This window comes from Periplaneta americana, chromosome 3 (genome assembly GCF_040183065.1).
Source record: "Periplaneta americana isolate PAMFEO1 chromosome 3, P.americana_PAMFEO1_priV1, whole genome shotgun sequence".
Lineage (NCBI taxonomy): Eukaryota > Metazoa > Arthropoda > Insecta > Blattodea > Blattidae > Periplaneta > Periplaneta americana.
In genome coordinates this window covers 180,860,029-180,886,116 of record NC_091119.1, presented here as the reverse complement: position 1 = coordinate 180,886,116, position 26,088 = coordinate 180,860,029, and the positions used below count along the sequence as shown (strand labels likewise).

The 26,088-nt window shown below is 35.5% G+C and overlaps 1 protein-coding gene across 1 annotated transcript; it reads right to left on the bottom strand.

Annotated features, from left to right (window-relative positions):
* Nucleotides 1–1,473: 1,473 nt before the first annotated feature.
* Nucleotides 1,474–24,540, bottom strand: PIG-K (Phosphatidylinositol glycan anchor biosynthesis class K). Its single transcript, XM_069822332.1, has 9 exons — nucleotides 24,318–24,540; nucleotides 20,780–20,922; nucleotides 19,419–19,554; nucleotides 15,705–15,913; nucleotides 13,890–14,007; nucleotides 10,864–10,974; nucleotides 5,284–5,462; nucleotides 2,271–2,368; nucleotides 1,474–1,667 (listed from the first exon to the last, which is right to left on the bottom strand). The coding sequence occupies exons 1-8, from the start codon at nucleotides 24,390–24,392 to the stop codon at nucleotides 2,290–2,292; spliced, it is 1,050 nt and encodes a 349-aa protein (XP_069678433.1). The 5' UTR covers nucleotides 24,393–24,540; the 3' UTR covers nucleotides 1,474–1,667; nucleotides 2,271–2,289.
* Between the last annotated feature and the right edge of the window lie 1,548 nt (nucleotides 24,541–26,088).

Below are 26,088 nucleotides of genomic sequence, written 5' to 3'. Positions count from 1 at the left end.
ATAGTTAGTTATTATAGTTTTTAGTACATTTATTTATTTATGACTATCTGGTACCAATAACAGCCTTATATTTTTCATGAAAATTTTCCATCTGACCAAATTTTCCATTGTGCTCCATCCTCAAGACTTGCACATGTATTGCTCACACAGCATTGTCATTATCAAATTGAAATCGTAAGTCGTTTAATTTTTGATGGCTGTATAGTGATGTGTATGTGGCAGATAAAACCGTTAACAGTATCAAAACAAAAGACATAATATAAGGAGCTTGGTATCAAATCAGTTTCAGAATTTAATGCCACTCACTTTAGAGCAGGTTATTAAACACCAAGGCCCATAACACACTTGAGTTTTTCTCTAGCGAGAAATGTGTTGCGAGAAAGAGGCGAAGAGCCTTCCTCCACACACTTGGCGAATTCTTGCTATCACAGATCACACCTCGCTATGATCATCTATGCACTGCCTTCATGCAGAAAGCATTTATCTGATTATAGTAATCACTTGTTGGGGGAAATATTATAGGTTATGTATTTACGTATATTGTCGTACTTAAATATATAACCTGTAAGTATATTGTCGTACTTTACAAATTACATACGAACGCTATGTTGAATGTGAGTATTCAGATGATGAGGAAATGGAGTTACATGAAAAGCAGAAGTAGGCCTAAAATTAAAGCCAGAAATATCTGAAAATCACATTGTATCTTACGAAAATAAGGGCGAGTTTTGGGCACTGGTTTCGATTTGAATGATGATACGTTTAGGCGTTATTTCAGGTTCAATGGACCACAGTTTTTTTTTTTTTTTTTTTTTTTTTTTTTTTTTTTTTTTGCCATTCATGATATGATAGAGAATTCTTTGCTATATTCTGATTAAAATTACGTAAACTGTTAAGACATATAGATACATTGTTTCAAATGTTTAATCAATACTATTAAATCTCATCAAAATAAAATAATAGCCCTATTTATTTTCAGATAATCTGATATTTGTCTCCAGATTTCTTCTTTTTTTTTATAGTTTTCATCCCGTGTATCATATAAATAGGCCTACGGGTGACATCAAACAAGTTCGATAAGTTTCTGACTGCAATTATCAGCCATCTTTCCTCATTTTCAAATAAAAACAATACAATTCACCGCCACCTGTGATATCTTTTTCTACATTCAATCGTCATAAAGAGTATAAAATATGTCAAACATCTTTGATAAATGTGTCAAGAAAATTCGCTGAGCTACCGATTCCGGCGAGAAACTGGCGCGAGGTTTTTGCCTTAAGCAAGAATCTCTTCCAGTGTGTGGACGTCCATTTGAATCCATGTTATCAATTTTTTAATTTTCTCGCAACACATTTCTCGCTGGCGAAAACTCTGCAAGTGTGTTACGGGCCTAAAAGGTTGATGCAAAACAGCTGTAAATATGGTAAATGTTGGGTACAATGACACAGAAAGTTCTTGAAAAGTTTGCGAGGATTCTGCGAAGGTATTTTAATTCACAATTCTTGTCCACTGTTAATAACAAATTTATTTATAAAATCATTACATGACTAGAATGTTTGTATTTAACTACAGAAATTACGTGCAGAGCAGCAATATGAAACGGAATGATTAATCTTGCTGATGGAAACTTTGTTCTGTCATTTCACCCATGCTGGTGACATCGCCATCTGAAAATAATGTCGAATGTCATAAATTAATCTACAGAATAGAAAGCGTGAGAAATTAGGTATTTCTTTAATTTGGCCTTAAATAATCTTATGTTTTGAGTTTGATTTTTTATATCGATATTAAAAATTTTTACTGCCATATGTGTGTGTTGTAATATAAGCTATATTTTCATCTTAAGGTGCATCTACACGCTTCAATTTTTCATTCAACATTTTCGCATTCAAGCAATGCAGACAAGATTGATATTCAATATATATATATATATATATATATATATATATATATATACGTACACACACATGTAGCGAAGGTGACATTCAAAACAGCACACCATGTAGACACAAAATCTTCATTCATCTCAATTGAACGCGCATTTTAAACTTGATTTTTTCGATATTCTTCTCAAATTGCAAGCGTATGCACATGGAAAATTGAACTGTGTAGATGCAGCTTAAGAGCTGTTAACTGTTAATTTCAGTGTGAGAGCCAGTAAACAAACATAGCATCCCATGAACATATATATGATTTGTTGTTTATTGAATTTTACAACATTTATTAAGCTTTTCTGCTAATACTCCTCAAATGTACACTTGTTTACGTACCCTTATGTTGAATTCACCTTCATGTTTCAAATATGAAACTCGGAAACTGTTTAGCATATTGTAGTTTTCTCTCAGGAATTTCTGCTTCCAATTTTATTCTGTCAAAAAGAGAAGCAACAATTAGAGCATCTATATGAAGAATGTGAAAGTAGTTTTCATTTGTAATATTTCAGAATATACTCGTAATTTTATCCGAGAATTTGGTTACAGTAACTTCTTACATTTACAATGAAGAATTATCAGAGATAAGGAAAACATGAAAAAAAGTGAAATGCATGAGCAGAAACAAAGTTTGATGGTGATGTGTTGTTGATGTCCTATGTTCCTATAGTATATTGCAATACAGGCATCGTAGGTGCATTATAACAGAATCGAGGAAAAGTTAGAGCCAGGTCAGGGGAGTATGGTGTATGCTCAGGAACAAGCACCTGGTGCTGAGCTAGGAATTCGCAGCCTCCGCTTTCCAGTCATGTGCAAATCTGGCCGAACGCGACAGATACATTGTAGCATTTGGATAAAAAATTGCTGGTAGATTCCGGCGTTAACTGTTTGATTTGCAGAAACGAATTCATTATGGATGATGCTGTTGTAGTCGAAGAGTGTGATCAGCAGTGTTTTGACTTTTGCGGGTGATTCTTATTTGGTCGCAGGGAAGTCGGTGAACACTGGTAGCACCAGATCTCATCCCCCATGACGATGGTTTGCGAAAAAAAGATGGATGATGGTCACACACAATAATGAATTCTCCAGACGTTTCCATCCATTTTGCTTTTTGCTCATCTGCCAGCTTGTGCGGCACAAACTGGGAACAGATGTTGCGCTCACCCAAATTATTGTCCTTACAAATATGCAATTCCTCCACCATCAATAGTGGAGTCAATCGCCGATCTTGTGCCAGCATTTGTTGCACTCGCTCGATCATGTCTGGGGTTCTGCTTGTCGACTGTCGACAGCCGACTCGAATGTGACTCATCCTGTCATTTCCTTCCCTTTGCAGAAGCATTTGAACCACGCGTGTCCACACCTGTGGAGTAACGGTTAGCGCGTCTAGCCACGAAACCAGTGGCCCGGGTTCGATTTCCGGTCGGAGCAAGTTACCTGGTTGAAGTTCTTTTCCAGGGTTTTCCCTCAACCCAATACGAGCAAATGCTGGGTAACTTTCAGTGTTGGACCCCGGACTCATTTCACCGGCATTATCACCTTCAACTCATTCAGATGCTAAATAACCTAAGATGTCAATAAAGCGTCGTAAAATAGCCTACAAAAAAAATGAACCACTCGTAAAACATTTTCTGCTCACAGTTTCTCTCTCGTACACTTGCACCCACATTTCATGCGACTCTGTTTTCCCCAATTTGTAGCAGAACTTGATCTTCACACGTTTCTCATTGTGCCATAACACTTCTTCTTACACTGACCACGTTCTACTAGCTGCAGGAGGTTTATCCTGCCGATCACGTGTACTCCACGCTACGTGGCACTTCTAGCCACAACTCTGAAGAGCCATGTGCATGCCCGTGCATCAGCGCTATGTTGCTGTTCAGATATGGCACCATTCACCGAACTTTTTAGACACACCACATATATAATACATTTCACACTACTGGAAATACGAGGCGCATCCAGAAAGTAAGTTTCCCTATTTTTAAAAAAAAAGAACACACACTTTCAGGAAAACATTTATTGACAACAGGTACAGCAATGTTTCAGCTATTTTTCAACATAGCCACTATCAGAATTGAGACACTTGTCGTATCGTGGGATCAACTTTTGTATCCCTCTGTCGTAGAACTCGCCGCCTGTGAATGGAACCAGCGTGTGACAGACGTCTTCAGCTCTTCGTCGTTGCCAAAACGCTCACCGGAGAACAGAAATTTCTTGAGGAGCAAGAAAACGTGAAAATCGCTGGGAGCAAGATCAGGACTGTAGGGTGGATGATCAAACAACTCCCAGCCAAATTCCGTCAAAACAGCTGCTGTGCGCCAAGCCATATGTGGACGAGCATTGTCATGGAGGAGTAAAACACCTGCAGTAAGCATTCCACGCCTCTTGTTTTGAATGGCACGTCGCAATTTTCGCAGTGTTTCACAATAACGGTCAGCGTTCGCTGTTTCACCTCTTGGAAGGAAGTCAATGAGCAGAATGCCCTTCCTGTCCCAGGACACTGTGCACACCACTTTCCGTACCGACAGCATCTATTTGAATTTCGTCCTGACCAGAGATCCACTATGCCGCCAATGCATTGACTGCTACTTGGTTTCCGGGGTGAAGTGCGAAATCCAAGTCTCATCGCTCGTGACGATCCTGTCGAGGAACTCGTCGCCCTCATCGTGATACTGTTGCAGAAATGTCAGTGCTGCTTCTAAACATTGCATTTTGTGTTCGGGTGTCAGGTTTTTCGGCACCCACCTGGCACACACTTTTTTTAACAGCAGGTGCTTAGTGACAATCTCATGCAACAAGGATCGCGATATCTGCGGAAAATGGCTGCTCAGCTCCGTAATCGTGAAGCGACAGTTCTCCATGATGCACTGCCGCACCAGCTCAACACGATCATCATTGATGAGGGACGGTCGCCCACTGCGCTCTTCATCGTGGACACTTTGACAACCTTCAGAAAACTGCCTACACCAGCGACGCACCATCTGCTTACTCATGATGTTCGGCCCATAGACCTGACAGAGCTGCCGATAAATTTCAATTGGCGCAATGTTTTGTGCATTAAAGAACTTTATCACTGACCGAACCTCACAGGCGGCGGGAGAAGGAATAAGAGCTTCCATTTCGGACCACTGCTGCCACACTACTGGCACCAGGTGGGACCTGTCCGGCTGGCATATGATTGATATGTCATAGATCTGTTATGCATGCGCAATTGACACGACTAATTACGTACTTTCAAGGGGAAAAAATCGGGAAACTTACTTTCTGGATGCGCCTCGTAAACAATCTCATTTACAGTTATAGAAGTAAAGGACTTGTTGATAAATTATTTGCAATACTTGTTCCTGACCTGTTAGTTTCATGCTGCTTTCTTGATATGGCTGTCACATTCAGTCCAGAGACTGTCAGTTCCACAGGCCGCAGAGAGCCGAAGAAATCTGTTATCAGTACATTATGTGGGTCACGAGGAAACAGATCCTTTCGCACACCGACTGTAGAGATGCAGACCCTTTTGGGACAAACAGCAAGCTGAAACAAAATGATAATTTTATCAAAACATTTACCACAAAGTTTATGAAACCATAACTAATCACTAGGCAGCGGAAGTTCAGGCACTAAAAGTTAAGAATGCCAATGAGTATAGTACAGTAATTTCTTTGTCCTAAAAGAGCAGTGTTTGTATGCTTCTCCTGTAGCATTCTTGTATACTAGAAAGCCAGGTTATGAACCGACTAAACCAGAAGCAACGTTCTGTTGCTCTCTTTCTGAGCTCTGTTGCCACATAGTGGCGCGAGTTTCAAAGCGTGTTCAGCGTTTGTCACCAATATGTTTAAAATAACTGTCGTAGCTGTGTTATTCAATTATTAATTTAATAAAGAATTATACAACGAATTCAAACATTTCAGTTAAACTAACGAACAACAATTCGATTCAAATAATAATAATAATAACGATAACAATATAGTGTTATATAATTTATATCAACATATATTATAGTAATTTTTATTTTATTTTGAGTTGTTGTTATAAATCGAATTAACTATTTGGCTATTTTTGTACATCAATAATAATAATTTAAATGGATATAATTTTAATTTTATGTTTATACTGATTGAGTCATGTATATTCAATTATTATTATTATTATTATTATTATTATTATTAATTCTCATATATATCAACAAACAAATATACGAATTTATAAAAAAAATAATTTCTCTCTCTCCAGACTTAAAAATCTGCTTTCTTTTTGTATCGTAACATTCGGGAGAATTCAGTACTCTATAGTACTACTGTATATAGTTATCGATAACACTATCAATAATATTAGTAATTAAAATTATTGTTTTGATGAAAGCACGAGCTAATGACACTGGTATGCAATGCGACTCGTAATACACGTGGTATTGCAAATGAACTGGGAAGTTTGGCTACACTGTCTCCGTGATCCCGTTGCCAGATTTTCGTTAGCAGACGACATTTTCACGTGAGGTCCAATGAAAAGCTCCGTTCTCCTTCCCTCCACTCCCCACACTCAACGTGTCATCGCTGCACAGGCTACCCCTCTAACCTGCACTTTCCTCTCGCCCATGCAACTACTTCCTATTTAGTCGGTTCATAACCTGGCTTTTAGTACAGACGCCATAGTCTCGTTCTTACTCATTTAGCATCACATGTAGCTTAGGGTTTGCTACAGATGCGAGTATACTGGGAGAGAAGATGGATTAATTGCCCATATTGCCATAGGAATAACAACAATACTAGAATAGATGTAGTGTCCATTGGGAGGGATTTTAGATCTGATTCATAAGACTTTGAAAACTGACAATAGAGACCTCAGCCACATGGACTGGAGCATGTATCTGTTAAACCGCGAACTGATGTGTATGTGGCAAATAAAATCGTTAACAGTATCAAAACAAAACACTGACAATATCTTCTTGTTATCTTAACTGTCACTAATACACGTCAGCGTATGGTTTACTGGACGCATGCTTCATTGTACATGACTCAGTTGTGTATTATTAGATTTTGGAAATTTATAAGCCAGGCCTAGAAATCCTTCTAAACTGATACCACATAAACGTAATATACTAAGTAGCATCCTTAACTTTTAGTTCCTAAACATCCTCTGTTTACTAAACACAGTAGTGATAGCAATAACTAATTTGCATAATTTTGTGTATAACAGTTCCTAAAATATGGGCGTATTTTTTAAATAAAATATACTATATAAAATAATACAGTGAAACCTCACATTTACGGACACTGAAGGGACTTAACAACTGTCCGCATCTGGGAGGTGTCCTTTATTGGGAGGGAGGCTCCCCAATCTAACAGTAAATTTATAATATGATTCATGTATCCCTTCAAGCTTTAAATGAACTGTATTACTGTAGTTTAATTCTAAATACAGTATACTACAGTAAATTCGTTGCAACTTTGAACTACAGTAGATAAGACCGAAAAAGGAAAATACAGTACTGTGCCATGCAATTTTATTCTAGGTCTGCAGTTATGCAGTACTGTAATTTACAGTTTTCAACTTAACCTTTACGTTCAGATACCATGTCTCTCGAAACAAAACAACTGATTGAAGTGAAGAGAATAATCCTACTAACCCCGTCATGTGTTGAATATAATTTCACGATAGCGGAAACCTTGGACTCATCAGACAGGTTAAATTTGATGACTTCGTTTATCCACCCGCTTCCAGCTAACAAGGGGTAGTCGGCTGGGCTAGTGGTAGCCTACGAGACCCTTATTGTCTTCTTTCATGTTAAGGAATTTCTGTACAGTTCTCAAAACTAAATTTTCCATTTTGTAATACATCTTGAAAACCAAGTTCTGTCCGCAGTCAGGAGGTAAAGCAAGCTTTAGAACTGTGAAACAGTTGTCCGTGTCTGAGAGTGTCCATAAACGAGAGTTAAATTTATCATTATTTCTATATTATTTCAGTTGGGACATAAAAATCTGTCCGTATTTGAGGAGTGTCCATAATGAGAGGTTTCATTGTATTCATCTAACACAACTCAAGTTTTCATTTAATCAACTACGTAAGATTGTAACTTACTAAGACTGGACAAAGGGCAAGTTGATGTATAGTGAAGTTACAGCAAATGACCATCCGAACTCAAACACAATTTCCAAAAGTATGGATTTTAAAGCTATTGTGCCTCAGTCTGCAGTACAAACTTTTTTTTAAGTTTCCATTTCACTACAAAAGAAGCTAATCGATTCAGTAATTTTGAATTTCCAATGCACAAATTTGACAGAATGCTGTTGCTAAGACACCACAGAATAAGATTATTCTGTGATGTAATGGTTTATTGTCAATCTGTCATCAGATTGTCGTGACTGAGGAATCTTCTAGTGAGCCTTGTGTGTACGACAGTTAACACACCAAGCTCTCCATGCAATCTTCTGTAGTCACTGTAGACCTTGATATAAGAACATGATGTGGGATATATGTTGCCAAATTGAAGTATTGTGACGTTTTATAAAGACAAATAAAATGGTGAATAAAGTTAAGTTGGTTGTTTTCTAATGCCAGGCGTTTGACAATAAAGTCATTTGACCTCTTGCACTCCAATATTTTTCAAAGATATTATCATGACCAGCCAATGAAACACAGATTTTGAGGTGTTCCGAATCCATTTCTTCGTTAGAGTTGCACAATGGGCAGTTAGAGGACTGATATATTCCAATTCTATGCAGGTGCTTGGCCAAACAATCATGGCCTGTTGCCAAACTAAATGCAGCTACAGACGATTTTCTTGGTAAATCGGGAATTAACTGTGGATTATGATGCAGAGAGTTCCATTTTTTCCCTTGAGATTGTGCTATCAAATTTTGTTTGTTGAAATCTAAGTATGTAGATTTAATAAATCTTTTCACAGAGTAATATGTAGATTTAGTAACAGGTCTGTAAGTAGCAGTGCTGCCCTTCTTTGCTAGTGCATCCGAATTTTCGTTTCCCAGGATTCCACAATGGGATGGTATCCATTGGAATACAATTCTTTTATTGAGTGATATTAATTGAGAGAGCATTTTAGTTATTTCTGCTGTTTGAGATGAAGGTGTGTGTTTAGAGACTATTGATAGAATAGCTGCTTTGGAGTCTGACAATATAACTGCATTCCTAAATTTATTGATGTGGCATAGAAGATTCCTGAGACTTTACCTTATTGCAATGATTTCTCCATCAAAACTTGTTGTTCCATATCCAAGAGATCTATAAAGTGAGAAGAGACAGCACGTAACACCTGCACCGGCACCTTGTTCTCTGGAGATCAAGGATCCATCGGTGTATAAATGAAGCCAGTTTTGTGGAGGGTACCTAATATTAATTGTCTCTAAAGACAATTGTTTCAGTATTTCAGTGTTTACTTCTGATTTCAGTATTTCTTCTGTTAAATTTAGATTATATTCTATATTTAATAGAGTTAAAGGGTTTGGTTTAATTTGTAAGTTTTCTTTTAAATTCGGGATATTGATTTTCTGTTTTAATTCTTGAACAATGGATATGAAACTTTTTTGAGTTTTCAATCTACAGAGAGGACTGTATGAATGCCAATTGTTTCCTGGTAATCTGATAAGTTTTTCATATTGAATCAGTGCTTTTTCTTCTATTGTCATTTTGATGCTGTTAATGTTAGTGAGGAATCTCATAGAATCTATTGGAGTTGTTTTGATTCCACCAGTAATGAGTCTGAGAGCTTGGTTTTGAACATATTCTATGTCGTTTATGAAAGGTGAAGTACTTAAAATTTCTCCGCAGTATGTCAGCACTGGCTGTATAAACATTTTGTATGTAGTGTTCAAAGTATTCCTAGAGCATCCCCATTTCTTTCCTGCTAGTCTTTTTAGAAGGGAGAATCTTTTACGAGGTTTTTCAGAAATGTATTTCAAATGGTTGCTCCATGTTAACTTACTATCGAAAATAACTCCAAGATATTTGGATTCATAAGTCCTAGGAAGGTGTTGGCCATTGTATTGGATATTGAATTCTCTTTCTTTTTTAGGAATAAAATAAATAAATAAAAAATAAAATATACTACATAAAAATAATATTCATCTAACACAACTCAAGTTTTTATTTAATCAACTACGTAAGATTGTAACTTACCAAGACTGGACAAAGGGCAAGTTGATGTATAGTGATGATACAGCAAATGACCATTCGAACTCCAACAACCATTTCCAAAAGAATGAATTTTAAAGCACAATAAGCCTCAGTCTGCAGTACAAACTTTTTTTTTTTTTTAAGTCTCCATTTCATTACAAAAGAAGCTAATCGATTCAGTAATTTTGAATTTGCAATGCACAAATTTGACAGAATGCTGTTGCTAAGACACCACACAATAAGATTATTCTGTGATGTAATGGTTTATTGTCAATCTGTCATCAGATTGTTGTGACTGAGACATCGTCTAGTGAGCCTTGTATGTACGACAGTATGACACCTCACATTAGCACACCAAGCTCTCCATGCAATCTTCTGTAGTCACTGTAGATCTTGATGTGGGATATATGTTGCCAAATTGAAGTATTGTGACGTTTTATAAAGATACAGAAAATGGTGAATAAAATTAAGTATGCAATATCAGTTTGAGTTTAATTGAACTCACAGGCTGTAACTTGCATAAGTTTATTTTATCTAGTCATTAACAAAAAAAGAAACATAAAACATTACACAAGAGTACCTACTCCAAAATAGAAAGAGCAGTTTTTGTAATGCCTCCCAATCCATTTATACCTTATTGGATAACAGATTCAACTATAAATATGTTCATTCATCAAAGACTAGCAATGACGTATGCTATCTTGAAATCGTACTTAATTTATTTCGACTTAAAAATTCACATACCTAGTAATATGAGATTTAAAATATTGAGATTCTTTTTCCAAATGAAATCATGTTTACTTACAAATTCCCCCATCGTTTTTGTACTATCTGGCTCCACTCTTTCCAGAAAGTCAAGAGCGTAATACGTATATCTGTCAATGATGTACACTCCAATGGCTGGGTCTACATGGTGCTGAAAAATAAATGCTAATTCAAATATTACAATATTCACTGAAACCAGTTACAGTAACCATACCAAAATTTATACAGACGTTCATTGGACCTTTGTAAGACAGACATAAGCAGGATACTATGATCAAAGCTCGGGGGAACGTTATATATCCCATGCAATCCATTATTCAAACTTAGATTTGAGTTCCTAGTAATTAATGCTGCATTTATATGATAAAAAAATATGCATCCTAACAGACTCAATGTTATTAATAGCCCCATAAACACCCACTGATTACTATTTCAGAATTAAAGAAATATATATTACATTAATAGAGAAAAAAAAAACTAAAAACATATCATTCCAGTGCATTCCAACGCATTATAATATAATGGGTAACGAGAAAGCAGATAAAATTGGAAACTTATTCTCACATCTACGAGGGGGATCCAGGAAATAACGACCGTTTTGTTGTAATAATTAAAAAAAAAATATTTATTTGAAAGAACAAAGTCTGTTACATAACTGAAGCTTCCTTTACTTCTCTACATAATCACCACCTACATTTAAACATTTGTCGTATCTGTTCACTAGCTTTAGAATTCCCGTGTTATACTCCTTTGCCGCCAGTTCATTAAGCCAGGTGTTCACTATCTTCTTCAACTCTTCATCACTTCCAAAACGCATACCACCCAGAAAGTCTTTCAGCTTAGTGAAAAGGTGAAAATCGCTAGGAGCAAGATCTGGACTATAGGGCGGATGATCAAAGATTTCCCAACCGAATTGATCCAGCAATTCTCGAGTTGAAGCAGCAGTGTGCGGGCGGGCACAGATTTTGTGGTAGCCAAGATGTTGCGACACAATTTCACCAAGCAAAGAACGAGAAATGTCAGGAAAGGCAATATGCAATTCGTCGAGTGATGTGCGCCTGTCTTGCAAGATTCTGTCGTTCACTTTAGTCTTCAGGTCTTCTGTGATGAGTGATGGGCGTCCGGGTCGAGTTTCATCGTGGACATTTGTTCGCCCATTGTTGAACATTTCGCACCATTTTCTCACATTTCTTTCATTCATTACAGTATCACCATACACTTCTTTCAATTGCCGGTAAATTTCTGCAGGTTTCAAATGTCGGGCATTCAAAAATCGAATCACACACCTCACCTCACAGTCGGCGGGATTATCAATCACGTCGTTCATTTTGAAGTAACACAAAATGCACAATGGCGACTTGTTGCAACCAGTACTCACAATATTATGAGAACACATGTTAAGGAAGCCAGTTGACCTTCAAACAAGGAAGGGGAGTCAGCTGCGCGGCGGGTATGCGCGAACGGTCGTTATTTCCTGAATCCCCCTCGTATAATAAGCAGTGAGGGAAGTGAGACGGTATGGAATACCACCACTGGTTTCTATGGCCAGAAAACATACTGTTGAAGTCCCGTCACTCTTATTTCCAGTAGCCAATCACGTTGCAGGTCGTGCGTCTTGTGATTCGCTGCTGATTACGTTATACATTTCCTAAGGCTCGATAAATACTTGATATAATCGCCCGCCATTTTTGTTCTTTCGTTGGCATTCACAGAAAGCACACGAGGACGTTATTTGCCGCTCAATTATTTGCTCAATTACAGTGCATTTGATTTATTATCATAGGATCTGCGACATGATAATGTTTAATGGTGCGGCGAATAGATTCCTCGTCTGGTAGCTCGGCAATGAAAGAACAAAAATGGCGGACGATACTACCTACCTAGACTTTATAGAGCCTTCGCTTCTGAAGGCATAAGCAAAGAGGAGTCACGCCGGGAATAACAGCATCGCGACTATAGTGAAAAATAACATACTGTCACTGAAAAAATGTGATCGTAAAAATTTGTTTATACATTTCTTCACAGCAAAGAGTACTATCTGTTTGCTTCGTAAATCTAAACCACAGCCTTCTGGAACTGTAATCAACGTGTATTTAGACACGTTTATATGATAAGCTCAACCCCTGGAATGCTTACAACGGTAGTATTTCAAGTATAGAAGGCTGTAGTCTGTAGCTTGTGGTGGCCATTGTTGCCAATTTAGTGAATGTGTCATTTTTGTTGTTGCGCTTTTTATTTATAATTAAGTAAGGCACTTTGAAGTTTTAACATTATTTTAAATGATAAGTCTCAATGGACATTGCAAAATAATCTAGCAAATAACTGAAGTAACATGAAATTATTTTATTAAGAAATTTAATGTGTTGCTTAAGCTTCTAAGATTCGCGTTACTGACTGCACGAAACAATTTAATGTATACATCATTTATGTCTGTTGTAAGAGAGGGGGTATGCCTTTTTTTAAAATCAAGGTATGGCAGAGGAAAATCTTGGGGTAGCATACCGGCTCTGGTTTCTTTCCACTTCCCTCACTGATAATAAGTGTCTGTCTGTTTATCCCACCTTGTTCTTCGAAAATGGCAGATCATAGAAAAAGGCTCTAAAGGACAGAAACCTTCCATTTTGAGAGACTACTACAATACAATACAATCGAAGCACTTGAAAAGAAAAAGAGGGATACTGAGGCCATTGAAAATCTCGGCAGAATAAACTCAATTTATAAAAGAAATTATATTGATCTTGTGAGCTATAATGCAATAACTCACTTATACTTCTCATTTCATAAGATAGCTCTAGCACTGAATGCCATATTATATATTATTTTGCGAATTTCCCATTGATTTTCAGTGGGCACTGCTAGTTTAAATAATCGGACAGGTGTCCACTTTCACATATTTAGAAAATATTTACAGAATATATTATATTGTTATATCAAAATAGGCTATTTTGTATAACTCAGTCTCTAACTTTATCAAAATGTTAAAAAAACTTTAAATGAAACCAAGTCTGAAAATATTCTTCGTGCTATTGTATGAATTTTCAATTATTTATACAATAAATAACATACTGAGAGAGAATCTTCTCCCACCAGACTGCTAGCCACAGACAGAATATTCGGCGAGTAGAATTTTTCATATAGAGAAGCAGCTTGGCAGGTGTCGATCATGAAAAATATTTCATGATATCTGCAATAAAAGTACCATCAGATTTAAATTAAGAGATTAAATAAAAAATTCAACTTATATGGCACATCATAATTACTGTAAAATGAATTCCAACACATTACTTTACTGAATTAACAAAGTAGCATTAAGTCTACAGTTCTTCTTTCTTGAAATGTGCTTTTCAGTTGTTACTGTTAACCAATTATATGCAATATACAGAAACATCTGTGGGGCCGTGATTTAACTCATGGCACCTGATACTGTGATAATACTTATATGGATAAAGACTTGCAATTTCCAATCCGGTATCGGAACTAGAATCCGGTGTGGCTTAGTGTATAAAATGTCAGAATGTAAAGCTGAAAACTTGGGTGCGAGTCCTAGTGCCGGAGAGAATTTTTCTCTGTTCTATCCATCCTTCATCATAATGTAACACAGAATTCCTGCACGGAAATATATTGTGTACTTCAGTTCATCATAGTAAATTATTATGTAGTCCTTTAATAATGTTGCTTCAGTTTATTTTCTAAAATAAAAAGCTTAAAAATTAGTGTTGTAGGATTTAATTGATTAATCGATCAATTTCTGCTGTAAGATTAATCGATCAAAAATATTTAATCAAATAATTAAGTCGATTAAAATTAATGTAGTTGGTATTAATTATTATTTTGTTAATACAAACTCGTATTAAAAATTCCGACATTATTTCTCTCTCGGAAATTGCTTACGTAAAAGCACAATAGTACTGTTATTTTCTAACTGTAAACCAGATAGCATAGGGAAAATCTTTGCACAAACACTTCAGAAAGGGATGGAGATATGAGGACAGTGACCTGGTCAACCTCTATTGAAAGTTGAAACATAATGCGAAACCCTTATTAGGTTTGATGGTTTTCCAAGAAAACTTCCACCTTTTTGTCAGCTCATCTTCCTAGCATAAGAAATAGATACTTTTCTGGGATTCGTCCCCCTCATTCCTTATAAAATAGCCATGTCTACACTGTGTGCAAGTTAGAGCGTAACTATCTTCTTCTTTTTCTAAAATCTGGTAATTCGGATTACAATAGGGGGCAGTCTTCTGTTTTGACCGCTGTACTTTTGCAGTTGCAGTTTCTGTACTGAGTTTGTATATGAAGGTTGTGTGTTTAGTTTGATAAAGAAAAAAAAAATCAGTTTTCTGTGGTCTGTGAAAAGTGTAAACTCCATTATGTCATATGAGAATTTGAGAGGTAAACTTGGTGAAACATTTGGATTTAAATTGAACAATCGTGGACAAGCGCTTGACAGAAAAAAAATTTTTTCGTGTTTAATGATGCAGGAAACATTGTTACCAAATGTAGAGCGGCACTTAATTTAGAGCATGTGAATGCACTCACATGTTTAAAATCATGGATGAAGCAGTATTAACTAGGTGAGTCTTCATACATTTTGTTATTTATGTTTGTCTCAAAAATTCCCGGAGAAATTGACACAATAAATTATAAGCCTCATAATAAATATGTAAGTAAATAAAATAATTGTTTTGTAATATAACGATACAATATATACAGATATACAACATTTAATACTTATGCTTATCACTGAACATATGTTAAATTTAACAATAATCTATCGATTAATCGATTAACTTCAAATAGTTAATCAATTAAATATTTTGATCAATCGACAGCACTATTAAAAATCGACCTATGAGTTCTCTTTTACAGTGACTAGTATACCTTCGCTTCTGCCACATCTGCTCAACAGCGTCAGCCAACTCTTGACTTGTGACCTCCTCTGAATCTTGAAATTTAAGAAACCCATCACCTCCATGACCCGTAAGATAAACCAACACATTGCTTCCTTCATCTGTGAGCAATTGCTTAGAGCGAGGTGTACCAGGTGGTGAGCGACCAGTCAGAAGTCGCACAAAATTCTCCACTGTTACCTGCATTAAGAATTTCAGTTTTAAATTAGAGTAACATATACAGAGTGAGTAAAAAATTCCAGCACAAGCATTTTATAATGTGAGTTTTAACAAAATAAAACTTACGCAAAAAGCTGTGATGTTTAGTTTTCGAAATACAAATCATTGTCAAATCAGTATTTGAGCCGTTCAGAGCAGAAGTGGTGTAAGTCAGAATTGGGTAATGAGGTTTGAAGTAAAAATTCTGTAAAATACAGCGCAAAGTAGCAATTCATATGTCCTTCTTGCTATCCACTGACTATTAATAGTTTAAATAAATTGAATATTAATTGCTACTTTGCGCTGTATTTTACAGAATATTTACTTTAACCCTCATTACCCATTTTTTACTTACACCACTTCTGCTCTGAACAGCTCATTTGTTATGAGATTTTTAGGAGCAGTCAAGACACACAAGCCATACAGCAAAGCTCAACTGTGAACAAATTACAATATGATGGAGTACATCAAAATGAATAGTATTGTACAGTAAGGTTCGAAAGTCTTGTCCCCCCCCCCCTGTTTGTATGTTGATGTGCATCCATTTTAAACATGTCATAGCAGATGTGTGACAATGGTTGATACTTTACGTTCCACATCAAAATCCACAGTTAATTCCCGATTTACCACGAAAATCGTCTGTAGCTGCATTTAGATTGGCAACAGGCCATGATTGTTTGGCCAAACACCTGCATAGAATTGGAATATATCAGTCCCCTAACTGCCCATTGTGCAACTCAAACCAAGAAATGGATTCGGAACACCTCAAAATCTGTGCTTCAGTGGCTAATCTTGATACTATCTTTGAAAAATATTGGAGTGCAAGAGGTCAAATGACTTTATTGTCACACGCCTGGCATTGGAAAACAACAACAACAACTTTACGTTCCAGCTTGTTTAGTGATCCAGAACATCAGTATGGGCACCATCATTGTCGCGGCACAAAATGATGCGGTGCCATGTCCTATGTGAAATTTTCCACAGCAAAGGCGGTGTGATTTCCCTGTGGGGAATAATTAAGCAGCATGTCTCGAAACATCGATACCAGACATTTGAAGATTTGAAGCAAGCTGTTAGGGAGGCATTCAGGGAAAGCACACCGCCTTTCCTGCGGAAAATTTCACACAGGACATGGCGCCGCATCATTTTGTGCCGCGACAATGATGATCCCATACTAATGTTCTGGATCACTAAACAAGCTGGAACGTAAAGTATCAACCATTGCCATACATCTGCTATGACATGTTCAAAATGGATGCACATCAACATACAAGACTTTCAGACCTTACTGTACAACATGCTGTCAACTTTGGGTGCCTGTAACAGTTGAGCTGGTATTGTAACAGAAAAATTCGTAATATTCTATCCTATCCAGACCAGTGGTTGAACGTGATACATCCATGAAACTGGTTTGGACATGGAGGATCAATCACATGGTCACTTGGTCGCCTAATATAACTTCAATCTATTTTCTAAAGGTATCTGAAGAAGTGTGTGTACTATAAGAGTCTTTCGTAAGGAATTTAGCGTTTTTTTTTTTTTTTTGTATAAGTTAGGAAACATATGAAATCAAAATTATTACTAAAACTCCAGAAATTAGATATCTCCAGCAATATGTTCAGATGGATATCAGAATTCCTTAGTCAAAGATTCATTGCCACTAAATTCAATAATTCACTTTCTAGTTACAGACAAACATATCGAGGTCTACCTCAGGGCGCTGTCCTCAGCACAACTTTATTCAATATTTATATAAATGACTTACCCTCACTATTAGAGGAATCAAACATGAAAAGAGTACTATTTGCAGATGATATAGTTTTGTGGACTTCCGGATCTTACAGACATAGAGACAAAATTCAAAATTCTGCTCTTAAAGCTCTAAATCAACTACACAAATGGAATACATCAAATTTGATGACACCCAATTTAATCAAAAGTAACTACCAAATATTTTCACTCGGTAAAAAAGAAAGAGAATTCAATATCCAATACAATGGCCAACACCTTCCTAGGTCTTATGAATCCAAATATCTTGGAGTTATTTTCGATAGTAAGTTAACATGGAGCAACCATTTGAAATTCATTTCTGAAAAAGCTCGTAAAAGATTCTCCCTTCTAAAAAAACTAGCAGGAAAGAAATGGGGATGCTCTAGGAATACTTTGAACACTACATACAAAATGTTTATACAGCCAGTGCTGACATACTGCGGAGAAATTTTAATTACTTCACCTTTCATAAACGATATAGAATATGTTCAAAACCAAGCTCTCAGACTCATTACTGGTGAAATCAAAACAACTCCAATAGATTCTATGAGATTCCTCACTAATATTAACAGCATCAAAATGACAATAGAAGAAAAAGCACTGATTCAATATGAAAAACTTATCAGATTACCAGGAAACAATTGGCATTCATACAGTCCTCTCTGTAGATTGAAAACTCAAAAAAGTTTCATATCCATTGTTCAAGAATTAAAACAGAAAATCAATATCCCGAATTTAAAAGAAAACTTACAAATTAAACAAAATCTTTTAACTCTATTAAATATAGAATATAATCTACATTTAACAGAAGAAATACTGAAATCAGAAGTAAACACTGAAATACTGAAACAATTGTCTTTAGAGACAATTAACATTAGGTACCCTCCACAAAACTGGCTTCATTTATACACCGACGGATCCTTGATCTCCAGAGAACAAGGTGCCGGTGCAGGTGTTACGTGCTGTCTCTTCTCACTTTATAGATCTCTTGGATATGGAACAACAAGTTTTGATGGTGAAATCATTGCAATAAGTGAATGTCTCAGGAATCTTCTATGCCACATCAATAAATTTAGGAAAGCAGTTATATTTTCAGACTCCAAAGCAGCTATTCTATCAATTGTCTCTAAACACACACCTTCATCTCAAACAGCAGAAATAACTAAAATGCTCTCTCAATTAATATCACTCAATAAAAGAATTGTATTCCAATGGATACCATCCCATTGTGGAATCCTGGGAAACGAGAATGTGGATGCTTTAGCAAAGAAGGGCAGCAATGCTACTTACAAACCTGTTACTAAATCTACGTATTACTCTGTGAAGAGATTTATTAAATCTACATACTTAGACTTCAACAAACAAAATATGATAACACAATCCCAAGGGAAAAAATGGAACTCTCTGCATCAAAATCCGCAGTTAATTCCCGATTTACCACGAAAATCATCTGTAGCTGCATTTAGATTGGCAACAGGCCATGAGTGTTTGGCTAAACACCTGCATAGAATTGGAATATATCAGTCCCCTAACTGCCCATTGTGCAACTCAAACCAAGAAATGGATTCGGAACACCTCAAAATCTGTGCTTCATTGGCTGGTCATGATAATATCTTTGAAAAATATTGGAGTGCAAGAGGTCAAATGACTTTATTGTCAAGTGCCTGGCATTAGAAAACAACAACAACATCTGAAATCACAACTCACAGAAACTTACCTCATAACCCCTGTAGTCTACTTCCACATCATCTCCATACACATTTATATGTTGGTTAGCATTGTTGAACACAGTTGCAGGGCGTGGATTTCTGGGGTTGCAAGCCATATCATCTGCCACCATCAGAATGATTTGGCTGTATCAAAACACACAGTCAGTTGAATAAATGATATTGGATTAAATATGGATCTGTTTTAACACAATTTTATATATAGTTTAACATAAAAAACAGACACAAGACGCTAATCAGTGTAGTGCCAACAGTTGGAAACTAGACTGTAATCTCTGCAGCATTACTCTGAGCTGTGGTGAATTTCTACACAACTGCCACCATGTTGATAGGATCACTCATAATCTGCAGTTAGAAAAGCTCACCCCGGGTAGCATTTCTTTATGAAAATTCTTTGCTGCTAGACCTTTTGCCTAGCAAATCACACAACAGAGTGCTGCTCGACAATGATAGACTTGTACAGATGTGGCGCTATCTTGCAACTACTGTTTCTTTGTTTTGCTTGTGCCACTTGAATGCAGATCCATCATCTTGAAGCCTGAATAATACTGTCATCTAGATGTGACAGCTTACTTAAAAATGTAGATTACTATTTCAATTTGTAACTCATTGACTCACCTATTTTCAATGAAAATAAACGGTAAATCTTTTCCAACTACCCATAACTTAGGACTGCCTTACAGAATGTACTTACACACATCACTTCAATATAATGTTTGTTATGCTACGAATAGAAATTTTGTATGCTATACAAGATAGTTTTGAACGTAAAAATTAACAATGCTAATAAGTGGTAATTACCAACTCGAATGTGTACTTGATAAATAATCAACTCGCGAAACATGAAAATCGGAACAGATTTCAAGTAACTGATATGCAAATATGTAACTATCACTGAAAACATACAATTGATGTAAAATTGAAATATAGAATGAATTTCGATAACTCTAATGTCAGCCATTTAAAATCACAGTAGGAACTTCTGTCCAAGACTTTATAACAAATTAACATGGCAATAGCTAAATTCCCAAACATACAATTTGCTAATGCTCCTTATTAAAAAAAAAAAAAAAACAAATTAAAAAATTACTGTTCAGAGAGAACACTTAAAGTTCCAATTATTGTAATATTTGTTTTATCTTTTCATTTTTTTTTTTTTTTTTTTTTTTACTTTTTATTCTGTCATTTTATAAAATGTCTTAAAATTAGAGTGATTATTATATAGAAAACAATATGTATCTATGTTCTAGCAATAAAGTATTATTATTATTATTATTATTATTATTATTATTATTATTATTATATCTTTTACTGCAGCTTTAGAATAACACAAAGATTTCAGTTTACTAACCTGTCAGGAATTCCAAGTCTTTTGACACTCCGATATATAGACAGGACATTGGCTACATGGCGATAATTGAACCAAAATCTTGATGTATCAACAAGTACAGCCCAATTATTAGTATGGCCTGCACGAGCAAAATTTTCTGGATACTGTTGAATGTAAAAAAACAAAACATGACATGTAGGTACATATACTTTTCGGTATTAGTTAGCCTATTCTAAAGAAATAAACTGGCAATGTATAATATAGGATTATATACAAACATAGACATGGATAGGCTATAAAAAAATCATTCAAAATTCACTTGCGGTCTTGAGTAGCGATGTATCAGACAGAGCTACAGGAGCAGTCTACAATTTAACAGTACACTGATACTCTTTCTTAGCTGTAAGCTGTGATGATATGTCGCATTTCTCACAAATTCATTCTTTTTTCTGTTGATTGTTGCGGATAATCAACTTCTTTCTTTCTTTCTTTCTTTCTTTCTTTCTTTATGCTGTTTTAACCTCATATTGACGTAGAACTACGTCTTTTTCCTCACTAGGATGGGCAGGTTAACTTGGAAATTGTCACATAAAACTGCAACTACTGGTACCCTTGATCTTCTTGTGTTTTCCTTGCATTCTCTTGGCTCTCTTTCTCTTTCCCTTGCTCTTCTTGTATTTTTCTTTATCTTCGTGTATTCCTTTTGTACTCCTTTTATTCTCATTATACTACTTGAATTCGCCTTGTACATCTTGAATGCCCTTGTTCTCCCTGTATTTTCCTTGTATTCCCTTTCTGTTCCTTGTATTTCCATTGTTCTCCTTGAATTACCCTTATTCTTTATTCGCCTTGTTCTCCTTGTATCCTCTTGTACTCCTTGCATTCTCCTTGTAGTCCTTTAATCCTTATATTCTTTTTGTGCTCCATGTGTTCCCCTTGTTCTCGTTATATTCCCTTTGTACTCCTTGTAATTTCCTTGTATTCCTCTTGTAATACTCGAATTCCCCTTGTATTTTCTATATTTCCCTTATTATCCTTGTATTCCCTTTGTTATCCTTTTATTTCCATTGTTCTCTTTGTTTTCCTATTTATCTCCTTGTATTCTATTTTAACTCCTTGTGTTTCCATTGTACACCTTGTATTCTCCTTGTACTCCTTGAATTCCCCTTGTTCTTCTTGAATTCCTGCAATTCTCCTTGAATTACTCTTGTTCTCCCTATATTTTCCTAGTTCTCCTTGTATTCTTCTTGAATTCATCTAGTTCTCTTCTATTCTTCTCGCTCTCCTTGTAGTTCCATTGTTTTCTTTGTTTTCCTTTTTACCTCCTTGTATTCTACTTTATCTCCTTGTGTTTTCATTGTACTCCTTGCATTACCCTTGTACTCCTTGAATTCACCTTGTTCTTGTATTCCTATAGTTCTCCTTGAATTACCCTTGTTCTTCCTATATTTCCCTAGTTCTCCTTGTATTCCCCTTGTACTCGTATTTCCTTTGTACTGCTTGAATCCCCTTTGTTATCCCTGCATTCCTCTTGCTCTCCTCGTATACCCCTTATTTCGAGCGCTTTCGTCAACCCTTCTATCCTCCTGTCGATAGGTGATCGCATCCACACGTAGTTATACGTAAATATATGCAGGATAGTAAAGCTACGCACCTATCGATTTTTAATGACTTGCACTCCGTAACCATGTGGTCAGCACGATGCAAGGTTACCGCAGAGACGTCACAGAACAACTGCAGGACTAGACGAACACCCAGTCCCGTGAAATGGAGATATCCGCGTTATCCACTGAACTACAAAGGAGGCTCGGACAGTCAACTAATGAACAAGTTCATTTAAATTACCCGCCTATTGTTTTAGTTTAACTATACGCCGACAGGTGCTGTTTATATTACAGCGTAATTTTGAATGTTGCCGACAAATAGTTGAATACCAAAATTGTATTACCTTTCAGACGCCATGCAGGTACATGGGGATTATACGAAATATTGTCGGAGTCAAGAAATGTATTTGTGCTAAGATTAATTTGCTAACTGTGTGTTTACATATTTGTGTAACAATAATACAGCGTTATTCTGCTTGCAATTTTTGTCTTATGTGTAAAACTTGTAGTTTATGTGACTTTCTTTTAAGTGAACTTAAGAGTGATTTTAATAACTCCTAGAATTGCTTACATGCTTTAATTAAAAAGTGCATTAATCAAGCTGATCGAATGTTCCAAGTCTTCGAGCTGTCTGTTAAAACGTCGTCTGCATCTTCGAGGCCTGATTCGAAAGGTATGTTTTCAAACACAATACATTAATACATTACAATATTCTGAAACGGACGCATATTTTATGTTGTCATTGTTCTGAACTATCTGTGAAAATCCCGTGGTAATGCTTCACATTGTCACACATATAACCCTACTTCGAACTTCAATATGTCCTATTAATTTAATTACTCGATTTTTGGTGTAATATTGGGCACATAAGCTGAAACGTTAACCTATTAGTTTAAAATACTTTGGCTCACAATGACGTAACTTTTGGAAATCGGTATTAAAGTTTTACGTGAGATTTTATGCCCTATTGAAACATTACATTTGATGAGAATACTTCTTTTCTAATATAAGATGAAATTAACCAAGAAGATAGGAGCAGGAAAAAATCTTAAAAGCAGCCTGTGTTAGAAGAACATTAATTTACAGATTATATCTACTCTACTTTTGAGTAAACCTAGTATTTTAAAATGTAACACGAAAAATTATTATAATACAGTCTGTTAAGTTTAAAATATGGTGAATATTTATTATTGCAAGAGTACATCCAAATAAAATTGGTCTGCTGTCGGACAACTTTATGTAGTTGTCATTTAACAGTACTTAAGTATTTCACGTAAGAATGCCCATGCCATTTGCAAAACAAATATAGCAAAGATACCCCGAATTCATCAGCCCTTGTCGCCCCCCCCCCAGTCTCATCGTCATAATCATTTTTCATTAATTAAGTCGTATTGCATGTTCCGGTTACATGGAAGGGTTGAACTCTGCTTCCCAAATTTTCTTTGGTTTATTTACGGTCGTCCTACTTGTAGGTTGTATCGACAATTTGTTTTGGGTGAAACTAACGCCGAGGTAGTTCCTGTGATCTCGGAAGTGAAAATTGTTCAATTTATAAGGGATTTTTTTTTTGTGGCGATGCAGTTGATCTTATATGCAAGACATAATAAAAGCCTAAACAACCAAACTTAATGTCACAGATTCGTATACCAGTAAATGCAAAATGTATAGAGTACGAAGGGAACTACCTCACCTCTAGTTTAGCTTGTTTTGGAATCTGATTGTCGCCAATTTTCTCTTTGTTGCTTTATTCTGTTACTTTAAATACACGCCTAATATCTAATTCTGCTCAAATTTCTTCACATATCTTACTATCCTTACGACATTTCTTGCAATTTTATTCCATTTATAGTCACATTTACATACTGTCGACATTGAATATAGTATATCTTTAGCTTATAACGCTTCAAGTCAGCACATAACCTATACTGCATGGACTATAATACGAAATAACTTACCGATCTAGTTACACAAATTACACCACTTATAACAGCTAAGAAGAAACATAAACATGTTATATAAGTATTTTCCATTATACTTATAAGTAGTGTATAATTGATCGAAAACGAAAACAAGACCAGACTATTGTTTATCTGGTATATCCCTTCGTTTCACAGATATCAACATAACAGTGTCACCAACTAAATTCTTAAAAAACACGCTTCAAAATAACCCATAGCCGCTAAATTGATGTATTATAAAATGGGATTATTTTGCGGCTGTGAATGCTATAAAAAGCCGCTAAATCCCTAAATGAGAAACACACATTTGCTAAATTTTACTTGCTAAATTAACCCAGAGAAACATCATATCTAGCGAGAAAACCATTGGATTGGTGACACTGAATATAAATTTATGCACAGTATAGTCAACATGTACCGAACAAAGTTCCTGAAAGATAATCAGTATACACCTTCAGGATTCGTGTAAAAATTTTTATAAAGAAGGAACGGCTTAAGAATACAGATTAGTAGCTAAAAACCATGCGAGAAATCAAGTCCAGCTGTATACAGAAGTTTGTAAAAATAATTCCTTTTCATGCGCCGATTTTTTTGTGCAATGGAAAGTACAGTATTTTGGTCCAGGAAAATACTCGTCTTGATTCTCTGATTAAAGACATTACTCATTTTAACTTGATAAAATTTATAACATCATCTACAAAGCTAGCCAAAGTGTTTGCTTCAGGAGTAATTATTCCGAATATATTGTATAGTCATATTTACTAATCTTCAGTTTTTTTTTTTCTGTCCTTTCGTTCGAGGCTCAACACACGACTATAGATTAAATTAATTGATTTAAATACAGTAGCTAGTTTGTTGAAATATGTAATATTCCTACATCTAATGCTTTTTTTATACGGTTGGCATCGCTATTCTAGTAGCTTATGCGGCTTGTTAAATGCACGGCAACGAGTTAATGAACTTCACAACAGATGGTAGCACTACTTCACCGCCCTAGTCTGTCCTCTATTCTTCATTTTTGTTAGTATTGGTACTGTAATGTGGATTGTTGGTATGAAACATAAATCGAAGATATTATTTTTGATGATTAGTATTCTCACGTGAATAATATTATATCACTATGAAATTATTTTAGTTTAAAAATTAATGTTTAATCTATATTATATAGTCTCCCCGAATATTTTTGTTCTCTACCACTTCAACGGATTTGGGTTCTACCTATGTATATTCTTTACAGCTTGAGCCATACTTAAAGAGTATTTTATTTATTTATTTATTTATTTATTTCGTTGATTTTATTCAATTATTTAATTATGTATTTATTTGTTTATTTATATTTATATTTTATTTACTTTTTATTTTATTGTATGTTACGGTATCTATTAAATAAGGTCTATTTAATTTCTATATTCTATATTTCTATATAATTTCTGTAGTGACGTTTTTCATTTATTTATTGAATTATGTATTTATTCAATTATATAGCAAATTATTTATTCAATTAATTGTTTATTAGTTTAATTAATCAATTATTTAATTAACTATTTGTTTATTTATTCATTAGTTTTACATATTTTATTTATTTATTGGTTGCAAGTAGTGAAGTGCATTCCATAACCTCTCCTACTCAAATCCCATCCTCACCTTCCCGTGGTGCAACCTGTTTTTAACAAACGAGGCTCTAGGGACCGAGTCACATTTCAACACGCTGACATGCATATAAACGTCCCCTAAGTATGAGGAGGGGATATGGTCGGTGGAGTTGTCT

Excerpts from the sequence above, each read along its gene's own strand:
- PIG-K (XM_069822332.1), bottom strand. The coding sequence starts at position 24,392 with ATGGAAAATACTTATATAACATGTTTATGTTTCTTCTTAGCTGTTATA. Across the intron at positions 19,555-20,779 it reads AGACTTGGAATTCCTGACAG|CCAAATCATTCTGATGGTGG; the intron begins GTTAGTAAACTG and ends GTTTTGATACAG. Across the intron at positions 10,975-13,889 it reads TGGGAGAAGATTCTCTCTCA|CACCATGTAGACCCAGCCAT; the intron begins GTATGTTATTTA and ends TTTATTTTTCAG.